Source organism: Monopterus albus, unplaced genomic scaffold (genome assembly GCF_001952655.1).
Source record: "Monopterus albus unplaced genomic scaffold, M_albus_1.0 scaffold138.1, whole genome shotgun sequence".
Lineage (NCBI taxonomy): Eukaryota > Metazoa > Chordata > Actinopteri > Synbranchiformes > Synbranchidae > Monopterus > Monopterus albus.
In genome coordinates, this window is record NW_018128018.1 from 846,339 (window position 1) to 859,370 (window position 13,032).

Sequence of the window (13,032 nt, forward strand, 5' to 3'; positions counted from 1 at the left end):
GTCCTACAAGTTCCTGGGCTCCACTATCTCCCAGGACCTGAAGTGGACGTCCAACATCAGGACCATCACCAAGAAGGCACAGCAGAGGATGTACTTCCTGCGCCAGCTCAGGAAGTTTGACCTGCCCCAGGAGCTGCTGATACAGTTCTACAGAGGAATCATCGAGTCTGTTCTCTGCACCTCCATCACTGTCTGGTTTGGCTCAGCAACCAAACAGGACAAGTACAGACTTCAGTGGACAGTGAGGACTGCAGAAAAGGTCATTGGTGTGAGCCTGCCCTCCATGGAGGACCTGTACACCTCACAGGTCAAAAGGAGGGCGGAGAGGATCACCGTTGACCCCTCACACCCCGGATACAATCTGTTTGAACTCCTCCCCTCTGGACGGCATTACAAGTCACTGTGCACTAAGACAACCAGGAACAGGGACAGTTTCTTCCCCCAGGCTGTCGCTTTGATGAACACTTAACCCACGACAGTATGACTGGACAATAACCCTCAGTGCAATACCTGTATATATACTCATACAGGTCTCTAGTACTTTTAAGTACTCTATTTTTATCCCTATTTATCTCATTTCAATGAACATTCCCTTGTCTGCATTGTTTACAGTCTATTTATACTGCTTTTTCTGCATTGTTTGCACTGTTTGTTGATGTTAATACTGCTATTTTGTCATATTACACAGCCTTATGCTGGTCTACTGTTTGCACATTGAGAGCCAATGTACCTGAGTCAAATTCCTCATGTGTCCAACAGACCTGGTCAGTAAACTGATTCTGAGACAGAAACCAATGTACCAAACGAGCACATATCTTATATGATGTTAACAGTGTGGCATGAAACAAAATATGTAATTTGGAAGACTCATTCAAAATTTTGCGATAGTGTGCATATGACTCGGAGTTTATCCCAAACAAATGACGACAGGTTTAAGAACTGGATTTCAAAAGGATTAACCCCACTATAATTCATTTGTCCACAAGGGGACACTGCAAACCTTTTACACCCTGAAACATAAATATGGCTTGAGCTCCGAGGACTTCTTCAACTTCAGTGATCTAAAACAAGATGGCACCATTGTCGTGGGCTCGACGTCTGTCTCTCCTATGGATGTGCTTTTTTTGATACTTGATGTTGCAACTCGTTGTTTGGATCTTCCAGCATTCGCCAAGCCTATCAATTCGAACCACCACCGGCAGCTATACCTTCCTTCCTTCCTTTGGTGGCGTACTGGCCCTCTTCTGGGTAGGCCTCGTCGGAGGTGACGTGGCAGGAGAGCTGGACTCCATGTAAGATTGAAAGCAGGCCTGAACTCGCCATGGTGGAGGGAGCACCTCCTTGAGCATGGCTGCCAAGATCCAAGCTGGAGCCTGACCTACAACTATCGCTTTCTCTTACCGGTTGGCGCCCACACTGCCGACTGGAGAGGCGCTCGGACCGGCATCGCACCCTGGCTGATCTCCGCCCAGTGGCTTGATATGACTGCTCTGGACAAACCTAGTCCACTTCAGTTTGCTCTTCTAAACATCAGATCCCTTAACAACAAGACTTTTATTCTTAATGATCTTATTTGTTCACATCACTTGGACATGTTTTTTATCACTGAAACTTGGTTGAAACAAGGTGACAATAGCCTCTTTTCTGAGTTGCTACTGGCTGATTATTCATTTTTTAATACGCCGTGACTGGCTGGTAGAGGGGGCGAACTGGCTATGGTCTTCAAGTTGACCCTAAAATGTCACCCATTTCTCTCTAGAGACTTTCCCAGTTTTGAACTACAAACTTTTATCTTAACCCTACACCTCCCTACATAATGTGCTTTAATATATCGCCCTCCGAAAGCTAAGGATTTTATAAATGACTTTGGGGAACTCCTGACTGTACTGATTCCACAGTTTGACAGCTTTTTAATTTGTGATGACTTTAATATTCATGTTGACCGTGCTTCGGATCAGTTAGCGAATGAGCCCATGAATTGCTGGACTCCTTTGATCTCGTCCACTCTGTACTGTGCCCCACTCATCAATGTGGGGGCACCCTGGACCTTGTCGTCTCTCGGGGTCTGTCAGTCTGTGTCAAGGATGTATCTAATCTGGCCATCACCGATCACTTTCTCATCCACTTTGAAGTTCTGGCATTGACAAGTGTTCCCAGAATGATGACCTCCGGCCAGCGTCGTAGCATCATCACTTCCACTACAGGAAGCAATGCGTGATTTGAAACCATGACGGCGTAGTGTTCTATTGACAGTGACCTTTGAAACTGTGGTCCCAGCTCTCTTCATGTTATTGACCAGCTCCTCCCTTGTAGTTCTGGGCTGATTCCTCACCTTTCTTATCATCAGTGATACCCCACGAGGTGAGATCTTGCATGGCGCCCCAGTCCGAGGGAGACTGACAGTCGTCTTTAGCCTCTTCCATTTTCTAACAATTGCTCCAACAGTTGATCTATTTTCACCAAGCTGCTTGGCAATTGCCCCGTAGCCCTTTCCAGCCTTGTGGAGGTCCACAATTTTGTCTCTGGTGTCTTTTGACAGCTCTTTGGTCTTACCCATGGTAGTAGTTGGCGTCTGACTGACTGTGGGGTGGACAGGTGTCTTTAAAGAGCTCAGACAGGTGCTACTAATTTAGATTAATGAGTGGAGTAGAGGTGGACTTTTTCAAGGCACAGTAACAGGTCTTTGAGAGCCAGAATTCTTGCTGTTTCTCAGGTGTTCAAATACTTATGTTCAGCAGTGCAAGAAAAATAAATTCTTTAAAAATCATACAATGTGATTTCCTGAAATTTTTTTAAATTCTGTCTCTCAGAGTGGGAATGCACCTACAATGTGAATTTCAGACCCCTCCATGATTTCTAAGTGGGAGAACTTGCAAAATCGCAGGGTGTTCAAATACTTCTGTTCCTCACTGTATTAACTCTTCTCTCAGCTCAGGGTTGGTCCCTACCACTCTTAAACATGCCGTAGTGAGACCGCTTCTTAAGAAACCCAATCTCAATCCATCCAATCCGGCAAATTTCCACCCAATTTCTTCACTAACTTTTTTATCTAAAGTATTGGAAAAAGCTGTCCTCACTCAGCTGCAGTCGCACCTTGATTGTTTGGACATTGTGGACAAATTCCAGTCAGGATTTAAGTCCCGCCATAGTACAGAGTCTGCCTTGCTTAAGGCCCATAATAACATCACCATGGCTCTCGACACCAAGCGCCCCGTTATTTTAGCTTTATTAGATTTATCAGCAGCATTTGATACTGTTGATCATGCCCGTCGATCAACACTGGAACACTGAGTTGGGCTGAGGGCCACGGTTCTAAACTGGTTTAGTTCTTTTTTGAGAAACAGAACCTTCTCTGTCATAATTGATGATTTTATCTCTGACACAGCCCATCTTACTGCTGGCATTCTTCAAGGGTCGGTTGGCACCCTTACTTTTCTCTTTATATATGTCACTGCCTGCGGCAATTATATCCAGGCACAATGTCCATTTCCATTTCTACGCGGATGACATTCAGATTTACAGTCAGGGAAAAAATTATTTGAACCCCAGCTGATTTTGTAAGTTTGCCCACTAACAAAGAAATGATCAGTCTACAATTTCAATGGTAGGTTTATGTGAACAGTGAGAGACACAACAATAACAAAAAAGATCCAGAAAAATGCATTACAAAAAAAGGGTATAAGGTAATTAGCATTTTCTTGAATGAAATAAGTATTTGATCCCTTTGCAAAACGTGCTTTAGTACTTAGTGGCAAAACCTTTGTTGGCAATCACAGAGGTCAGACATTTCTTGTAGTTGGCCACAAGGTTTGCACACATCTCAGGGGGAATTTTGACCCACTCCTCTTTGCAGATCCTCTCCAAGTCATTAATGTTTCGTGGCTGATGTTTGGCATCTCGAACCTTCAGCTCCCTCAACAGATTTTCTATGGGATTAAGGTCTGGAGACTGACGAGGCCACTCCATGACCTTAATATGCTTCTTCTTGAGCCAATCCTTTGTTGCCTTGGCTGTGTGTTTTGGATCATTGTCATGCTGGAATACCCAACCACGACCCATTTTCAATGCCCTGACTGAGGGAAGGAGGTTCTCACCCAAGATTTGACAGTACACGGCCCCATCCATCCTCCCTTTGATGCGGTGCAATTGTCCTGTTCCCTTGGCAGAAAAACACCCCCAAAGCATAATGTTTCCACCTCCATATTTGACGGTGGGGACGGTGTTTTTGGAGTCATAGGCAGCATTCCCCAATCTGCCAAACACGGCAAGTTGAGTTGATGCCAAAGAGCTCGATTTTGGTCTCATCTGACCACAACACTTTCACCCAGTCTTCCTCTGAATCAGTCAGATGTTCAGTGGCAAACTTCAAACGGGCCTGTAGATGTACTTTCTTGAGCAGGGGGACCTTGCGGGCACAGCAGGATTTCAGTCCTTCACGGTGTAGTGTGTTACCAACTGTTTTTTTGGTGACTATGGTCCCAGCTGCCTTGAGATCATTGACAAGTTCCTCCCGAGTAGTTCTGGGCTGATTCCTCACCATTCTCATTATCATTGAAACTCCACGAGGTGAGATCTTGCATGGAGCTCCAGACCGAGGGAGATTGGCAGTTAATTTATGTTTCTTCCATTTGCGAATAATTGCACCAACTGTTGTCACCTTCTCACCCAGCTGCTTGGCGATGGTCTTGTAGCCCATTCCAGCCTTGTGTAGGTCCACAATCTTGTCCCTGACATCCTTGGAAAGCTCTTTGGTCTTGGCCATGGTGAAGAGTTTGGAATCTGGATTGACTGATTGCTTCTGTGAACAGGTCTCTTTTATACAGGTAATGAGCTGATGAAGGGGTCCTAATGTCAGCTCGTTACCTGTATAAAATACACCTGGGAACCAGAGATCTTGCTGACTGATAGGGGATCAAATACTTATTTCATTCATGAAAATGCAAATTAATGTATAACTTTTTTTGTAATGCTTTTGTTATTGTTGTGGCTCTCACTATTCAAATAAACCTACCATTGAAATTGTAGACTGATCATTTCTTTGTTAGTGGGCAAACTTACAAAATCAGCTGGGGTTCAAATAATTTTTTCCCTGACTCACAATTTTCTTCATTTAGATGAGAATAAGACCAAATATATTGTTATCAGCCCTGAACCAGCCAAAGGTGTACCCAGTCTCTTGGCCCCTACGCCCGTATTCACCGACATAGTAAGAAACCTAGGGGTGATATTTGATACCGGTTTTACTTTTGATAAGCAGATCAAAGCCGTTATCAAGACCAGTTTCTTTCACCTTAGACTTTTAACAAAGGTTAAGCCCTTCTTACCCCAAGGAGACCTAGAAAAAGCAATCCATGCTTTTATTACTTCGCAATTAGACTATTGCAATGCCCTTTACGCTGGTATATCACAGTCTTTGTTGAGGAAACTTCAACTGGTTCAAAATGTGGCAGCCCAGCTATTGTTCAACACTACCAGGTATGCTCATATTACTCCCATTCTTCGCACATTACATTGGTTGCCTGTACATTTTAAATTTGAATTTAAGATTCTTTTATTTGTTTTTAAAGCCTTACATGGCCTTGCTCCACTTTATCTGTCTGAACTTCTATCCATTTATGTTCCTCGCAGAGCCCTGCGCTCTTCTAAAAACTTGTCCTTAGTGGTTCCACGGTCCTGATCTAAGAAATGGGATGACATTGCATTTGCTGTTTATGGCGCCAGACTCTGGAACTCGCTACCGCTTGAGATTAGGTCTATTACTGAGGTAGCGGTTTTTAAATCCACATTTAAAATGCACCTTTTTAAACAGGCTTTTGCTCTTTAATTTGTTTTATTTGTTTAAACGGCATTGTGTACATGTTGTTCTATGTTTTTTGACTGTTTAACATTGGTTGATTGTTTATTATTGCTTTAGTTTATAGATATGTTTTTACTGTGCAGCACTTTGGGCCCATTCTGAGTTGTAAAGTGCTATATAAATGATGCTTTATTATTATCATTATTATTATTATTAATATTCAGATACCTACAGGTTAGACACTATTTTAATAAGAATATCAAAGTGCCCTTAGCCAACCAGGGATTTCTTCAAACATTTATTTCACTAACAAAATCATTGTCACCCACAAAAATTATTTCTAAATTATACAACAGCATTCAGCAGAGTAAGAGGAGGAACCCATATTACATAAAAGAGAAGAAGGAGGGTTAACTATCACAGAGGAGAACAAAAAAAAGAAGTGGGAAAAAGAAGGAGGGTTAACTATCACAGAGGAGAATTGGGAACACATATGTCAGATAAAATGGGCTTCAACAGAATCGAAAATTTGGCGTGAATTTTGTTGGAAAAATATCAGATTTTTCATTACCCCTGCTCTAAAAACATATCAAGGAACTGGAGATGCTTGTTGGAGATGTGGCCACAAAGGGGCGAATCACTTCCGTATCTTTTGGAATTGTAAAATTGTTCACAAATACTGGTCTGAGATCCATGAACATTTACAAAACATATTTTCAATTACCTTACCATTAACATTTGAAACCATGTATGTATCTGGGTAATATAGTAATTGATGGGTTTAATAAGAAGGACAAGAAATTACGATATATTCTGCTGGCCGCGAGCAAAAAAGTTGGATGAAGATAGATCAAACCTGAACAACCACCAACCAATGACTGGATGGACATCATACAAGAGATTTATGCAATGGAAAAAAATGTCCTTTTCACTCAGACTGTAGAAGGACACATTTTATCAGATATGGTCGAAATGGACGAAATATGTGAAACCTGTGAGGCCTGACTTTGTGTAAAACCACTGGGTGCCTATGTAGTAGTGAAGCTACATTGACTATCTATACACAGTGAGGTACCAATAGAGAAGACCTGTTGTACAGATTATACAGAGTCGTACAGGTCTCTAGTTTTAAGTACCCTATTATTATTCCTATTTATCTCATTTCAATGAGCATTCCTTTGTCTGCATTGTTTACTGCCTGTTTACTTGCTCCTTGCATGTACATACACATTGAGAGCCGATGTACCAGAGTCAAATTCCTCGTTTTTCCGACACACCTGGCCAATAAAGCTGATTCTGATTTTGTTTCTGATTCTGATTAACACTGTGTACATACCAAGTCTTTTATATCAATCCATGTTTCCTTTTCTTGAGTCTTTTCCTTGTGTCTTGGTCTTGCCCAAAAAGATGCCAGGAAAAATGTAAGGAGTGAGCACTCAAAGAAACATGTTTTTAGAGATATTATTTCCAAAAAAAGGGGTATGTCAATCTGTAAAAGACTTCCATCTCCCAAAGCGTCCTCTCCCCTCAACCCTCAGAGCAGGAGCAAATGCTTCAGGATGTCCTTGACCTGGAAGTTGTTCCAGTCAGTTGAGGAGCAAAGGATGATTGAATATGAGGGTTTGGAAGTGCCCCTGGTCTTTCTTTGGCTCATTTTCACTGATAGAATAGATTACTTACCCTTAGAGATAGGGTGCAGAGTTCGGACATCTGGAAGAGACTCTGAGTAGAACTGATGCTCTTTCACATCAAAAGGAGCCAGTTGAGGTGGTCTGGGCATCTGATTAGGATACCTCCACAGCACTTCCCTTTGGACATCTTCTGGGCACATCCAACTGGTAGGAGACCCCGATGTAGGCCCAGAACACGCTGGAGAGCTTATATATCTTATCTGGCCTGGGAATGCCTCGGAATCTTGCCATGGGAGCTGGAACACATCACCAGGGACACGGACGTCTGGACTGCCTTACTGAACCTGCTGGCACTGCAGCCCAACCCTGGATAAGCGGAAGATAATGAATGGATGGATGAGTAGGTTACAGAGCTGCAAAGGAGAGACAGCACCACCTGGTGGCAGCTTGTTTCTGTGACAACAGATGTTCTTCTGTGGTGTTAGCGAACATGAAGCTCTGTTCACGGAAATGTTAAATTATATAGAAATGCTTGCTCAGTCCTGATAAACAGTTTCAGTTCATCCAGAGTTTAGCTCTTAATTGTTGACTTAAACAACTGACCTGTGTGTGTATTATGGTGTTGCAGGTGTTGGTGCGTTCTGATATGTCCGGTGATCTGTATGGCAGTGTATCAGTGGACAGTGGCACTGCAGTGAGCGCTGACCTCCTATTGGATGACAGCCAGCAGCACATTTATGTTTTAACTAACAGCAGGGTGAGAGACAGTCCATGATTTGTTTTTATTTTTATCTGACTTAATTTTCCTCATCTATTATTCAAATTTTTCTTCTTCTTAAACCATAAAACAAATGGACCTGTTTCTTCCTGTCTGTCTCTCAGCTGTCAAAGGTTCCTGTGTCATCATGTCAGAGACAGACAGACTGTCATTCCTGTCTCACCGATAGAGACCCGTACTGTGGCTGGTGTGTCCTGGAGGGAAGGTAGGTCTGCCTGCCTGTCTCTGTCTGCTGGTCTGTCTTTAAATCATCATTTTAAAACATTTGTTGTTGTTTATTGTTCATTTATTCTATTCAGATGTTCCCGTAAACATCAGTGTCAGCGTCACATGCAGCCCAATCATTGGCTCTGGAGCTTTGAACCAACCAATCAGTGTGTGGCAGTGCAGAGCCTGCAGCCGGCCAATCAGAGCAAAGATGAGCGGTCACAGGTAGACTGTTGTTAAGCAGCAAATGATGATGATGATGATGATGATGATGATGATGATGATGATTGCTATTTATTATTGAACAGTCTAGTCTTCATTTCTCCCAATCATCGAATGGATTTTGGGTCATTTCATGCAGCAGCTGCTTTTTTCATCCTAGCCTGCTGGGAAAAAATCCAACACAGTCTCCATCAGCTCTATTTTATTAATTTAGTTATGTCTTCATTTGATACTTCACTTTACAAGAGAGAGTATCTTGTGTCTTCTTGTACAGAGCCTGCAAGGGGTCATTGCAGGAATTTTCTGAAACTCTGTTACAGTAGATGTTGTGTTCCCCGATCCACAGAGAAATGCTGAGCAGGAGTAAAGACAGGCTCACAGGACAGCTACAGTTAATATATGCACAGCAACAGGTGGAGTCTGAGCAGCACCCACCTCCACAGCTTCACCCAGTGCAGCCCAGCAGAGCAGCTGCAGCTGTCGCAGTGGTGGATGTTGCAGCTCGACCTTCTGAAAGGAGGAGTAATATGAGCCCAAAGTGTTGTGCCATCTCTGCTTCCTGGAGTACCAGCAGAGCATTTAAACTGGGAGTGTATTAGAAGTGGACTGGACTGTTCTTGGATCAGGAAGTCAATGAGAATGTATTTCAGGAAACTCCCTCAAGGACCCTTAAATCCATAAATCAAAAACAAAAAGAACCGAATATGATAACAGAGATACAAAATCTTTTTATAATATTATAGAAAGCTGAAGTCTTGTCCTCATATCCGATTAGCCTCTGTTCCAGTTGCTTCATGCAATCTCTCATTTGGCTTTTTTTTTTTTCATTGCAGGAGTTCCTCTGGATTTTTTTTCATATTCTAAGACACAGACAGTTGAAATCTCTGTGGTTTTAACAAGGTTAATTAAGAATGTATTTTTTTAGCACTGGAGAAACAAGAGTTCCTGTGAGTGCAGCACGGCCGTATAGGCAGCACGCATATTATACAGTACATCACTTATTTACTAGACTCTTCTGGACTTTGGCAGTCCAAGTAGCACAGCGTTAACTGTGTGTTTCTGATATCACATCCTCTCTTAGTTGCAAAAAACATACAGTAACAAGATGTGTAATAGTTACAGTCATCTCTCAACTCAGGACCTCAGGCTCAGGCTTCTGGGAAATGGTGTTCATTAAAGCCTAGTAAATCATAGATATCACGTTATTAGGTTTAATTCATTTAATAACATACATTATTAAGTTAAAAAAATATATCATTATAGTGTAAGTAATATGTAGTGAAACTTTCAGCATACCATTGAAAACAACTTTTTATTAGCCAGATTAGAACTCTCAATGGGATCTTGGTTCTTCTGCAATACAATCCAGAGGTTCCGGTTTCACTTTGACTCTCTGTAAAGTCTAGACTCTAGACCTTACTAAGTAAAGTGCCTTGAGATGATTTTTGTTGTGATTTGGCGCTATACACATAAAACAGAATTGGATTATTTTATTTTCAAGTTCCTGGAAACAGAGGCAGTACAACAGCTCATCGCTGGCCCAACACAACAGCGACCCTGAGCATCACCTCAGTGTCTGGTGTTTGTCTGATCAGGTGATCCTGTGTCTGTTTTCCAAGGTAATACTGTCAGTTGTCCAGCTTCCTGCCCTCACTGAAGTTGAGGCTCTGTCCTGCGTTTTCGGTTTGCTCCCGCCTCAGCCTGCCACCATCATAGGAAGCAGCATCACCTGTCAGTCACCTGCGCCGGAGCTCCTCCCACCCATGCCAACAGGAAGTGGTGAGTAGATGGCGGTTTGTTTGTTTGGACCATGGATGTTTTAACAGAGCTGCTACAGTGCTCTATCAGCCTCAGCGGTCATCAGTGCTGTATATTGACAAGAATCTGGTGAAACTATACATCTCATGATACAGGGTTTATGATATGATATATTGCAATACTGTAAACAAGGTGATATATTGTGATTTCTTTTAAATCTAATTTTAGAAAAATTGTCATAAAGTAAGCAACATGCATATGCATAAAATCTCCTGTAAAAAAAAAAGTTTACTTTTTCATGCAGTCAGAATAGGGATCTGCATTTGCTTTTGTCACAGTCCCTGGAACATCCAACAATGTAGCACTACTTGGCATGTGAACTATTAATTAAAAATCAAGACTGTTTTGGGGAATCAGTATTGTATTGTAAAGTGTAATATCGCGATACACAAGTGTGTCAATATTTGCTTACACCCCGAATGGTCACTTGTACTACTGCAACTAAAGATCCCATGTGGCAAAGACATAATTTCCCTATAGATGAGGTTTTATGTTTGTAAAACATCCTCAGAGCCTAGAAAAATTTGTTTTATTTTTGGGATACCACCATAATGTAAAGTTGAAGAGCAAGCAGAAAACACTACTGAGCATGTGCAGTGAGCTGCAAAATCCTGAGGCCAGAAGCCTTATTTGGTTCATGCACCTGGTGAGCAGTTTTCATTTAAGTGAACGGGTGCCATCTTTGAGACCAGTATTTGTTCATGGATCTAGTAATGAGGAAAAACGATTTTCAGTTTGTGTGACTCTGTTCCAGATCACATGATCTTGCCCGTGTCACTGCTGTTTGGTCATGTGATCATCACCACCGGTAACATGACCTTCTATGACTGTGGAGCCGTGAGCCGACTGAACCAGAGCTCCCAGTAAGACACAATAAGACACACAGTACAATAATATAATATAATGATCAGTGATGATGATGGCGTGTGTGTTTCAGGTGTCTGGCGTGTGTCAGCAGTGTGTGGAGGTGTAACTGGTGTCCTCTGGACCAGCTCTGCACTCACAACCACAGCTGTCCCAACCAGCACATCATCCTCAACCACAGAGTGAGATAGTCTGTTGGTCTATCTGTCTGTCCACCTGTCTGCCTGTCAATCTGTCTGTCTTCCTGTCTCACCCTGTCCCCTGTCTCTCTGTAGGACTCTTCTGGTCCCATTTCCTGTCCTCTGGTCTTCGCCCTGCAGAGTTCTGCCTTGGTGCCGATGGGCCTGAGCACTACTGTGATTTTACGGGGACGCAACCTGAACGTCTACACTGTGAGAGCAGCTTCTGTCCATCATCATTACTTTAAGTGTTTGCTCAGAGTCTGGTACAAGATCAAGCACGATGAGATTTATAGTTTTTTTCAGTTGCTTTAGTACATTTCTCAAATCCCCCATGATATTTGCAAAACAGTCAGGGCATTTCTCCAAACAGCACCCCACAGTGGATTACCTGCAAAAGTGTGCCATTTGCTCAGAATTCTCAGTTTCTCTCTCAAAGGTAAATAATTACATCAGTGAACATAGTGCATCAGAATGACATGTCCTTGTGTCATTGTTCATAAACATGGCAGTCAGAATGCTGAGTCATCTTGTCAGTACAACAGTGGAAGGGCATTCTGGAATATATACTCTAATACTAAAATACTCTGGAAGTATTTTCACATGTAAACTATGGCTCAGGTTTGGTGACAATGATTAAGAATACACAAGGCTGCACTTGTTCTCTATGGCATGTATCAGTTTCAACAGTATCAAGTTTCACATTATATTCGCATGTAATGACATCTGCAGTGAACTAATGCCCCATTGTTTTGGGAGGTCAGACTGTTCAACAGAAACTATATAAGTGGACTTTGTCCTTTCAAAGTCTGATGTACATGTAGAAATTATATACTGTCTGTATGTTTGGTTTTTCCATTCAATTTAGTTGTTGTCATTGTAAATACTGAACTAACCTTTGTAATCATGGTCTTTTAACGCAGCCTTCTGTCTCTGCAGGATGAAGCTCAGTACGAGTGTGTTGTAGAAGTTGAAGGAGTCCAGTTTAATCTAACAGCTGCTGTAGATAAAAGACTCGACAACACACATACCTTCACCTGCAACCCACACCAGGTAACACAATAGTGATAGTTATGGATGAAGCAATGTTAACAAAGGTGTCACTCGAATAGAGATGGGTAATGTTTGTTGAATTGGCATTGGACAATGTCTACAGTAAAACATCGCAATGGACGCTGGCTTCGGGGCCAGGGGGGTCAGCTAAAAGTACTCCTTTGCCCATCTGGCAGCACTTTGGGTTAAAGTAACAAAACAAAACACCAGTAAAAGTGCAGGGGTTGTTCTTTTGTAATGTAAAAGATGATAGACGACAGATCTTCATGACCATTTGTGTACACACCGTCCTCTAGAACATGTTACATTCCTATCGTACGTAGACATAGAGTTGACATTAGTTAGGGACAGCTGGTACAACTCCGCTGGTTATTTTAACCAGAAGCAGTGAAGATCAGCAGAAGCTGCTACCTGAACGATTTTCACACTGAGCTTTGCTGACAAGCCTGTGGGTGTCACCGGCGCTGCTGTGCCGCCAGAGGG

The 13,032-nt window shown here is 42.4% G+C and overlaps 1 protein-coding gene across 3 annotated transcripts in view; it reads left to right on the forward strand.

Annotated features, from left to right (window-relative positions):
* LOC109967880 (plexin-B1-like) overlaps positions 1–12,976 on the forward strand; it is an 89,378-nt gene extending 76,402 nt beyond the window's left edge. For all 3 annotated transcript variants that reach the window (XM_020613757.1, XM_020613758.1, XM_020613759.1), the window contains 8 exons: positions 8,057–8,185; positions 8,311–8,411; positions 8,506–8,638; positions 10,255–10,414; positions 11,208–11,316; positions 11,391–11,499; positions 11,593–11,709; positions 12,436–12,976. In XM_020613757.1, coding sequence (XP_020469413.1) covers positions 8,057–8,185; positions 8,311–8,411; positions 8,506–8,638; positions 10,255–10,414; positions 11,208–11,316; positions 11,391–11,499; positions 11,593–11,709; positions 12,436–12,561 — 984 coding nt within the window. In that variant the 3' untranslated portion in view covers positions 12,562–12,976. The remainder of the gene's footprint in view (positions 1–8,056; positions 8,186–8,310; positions 8,412–8,505; positions 8,639–10,254; positions 10,415–11,207; positions 11,317–11,390; positions 11,500–11,592; positions 11,710–12,435) is intronic.
* The last annotated feature ends 56 nt before the right edge of the window (positions 12,977–13,032 follow it).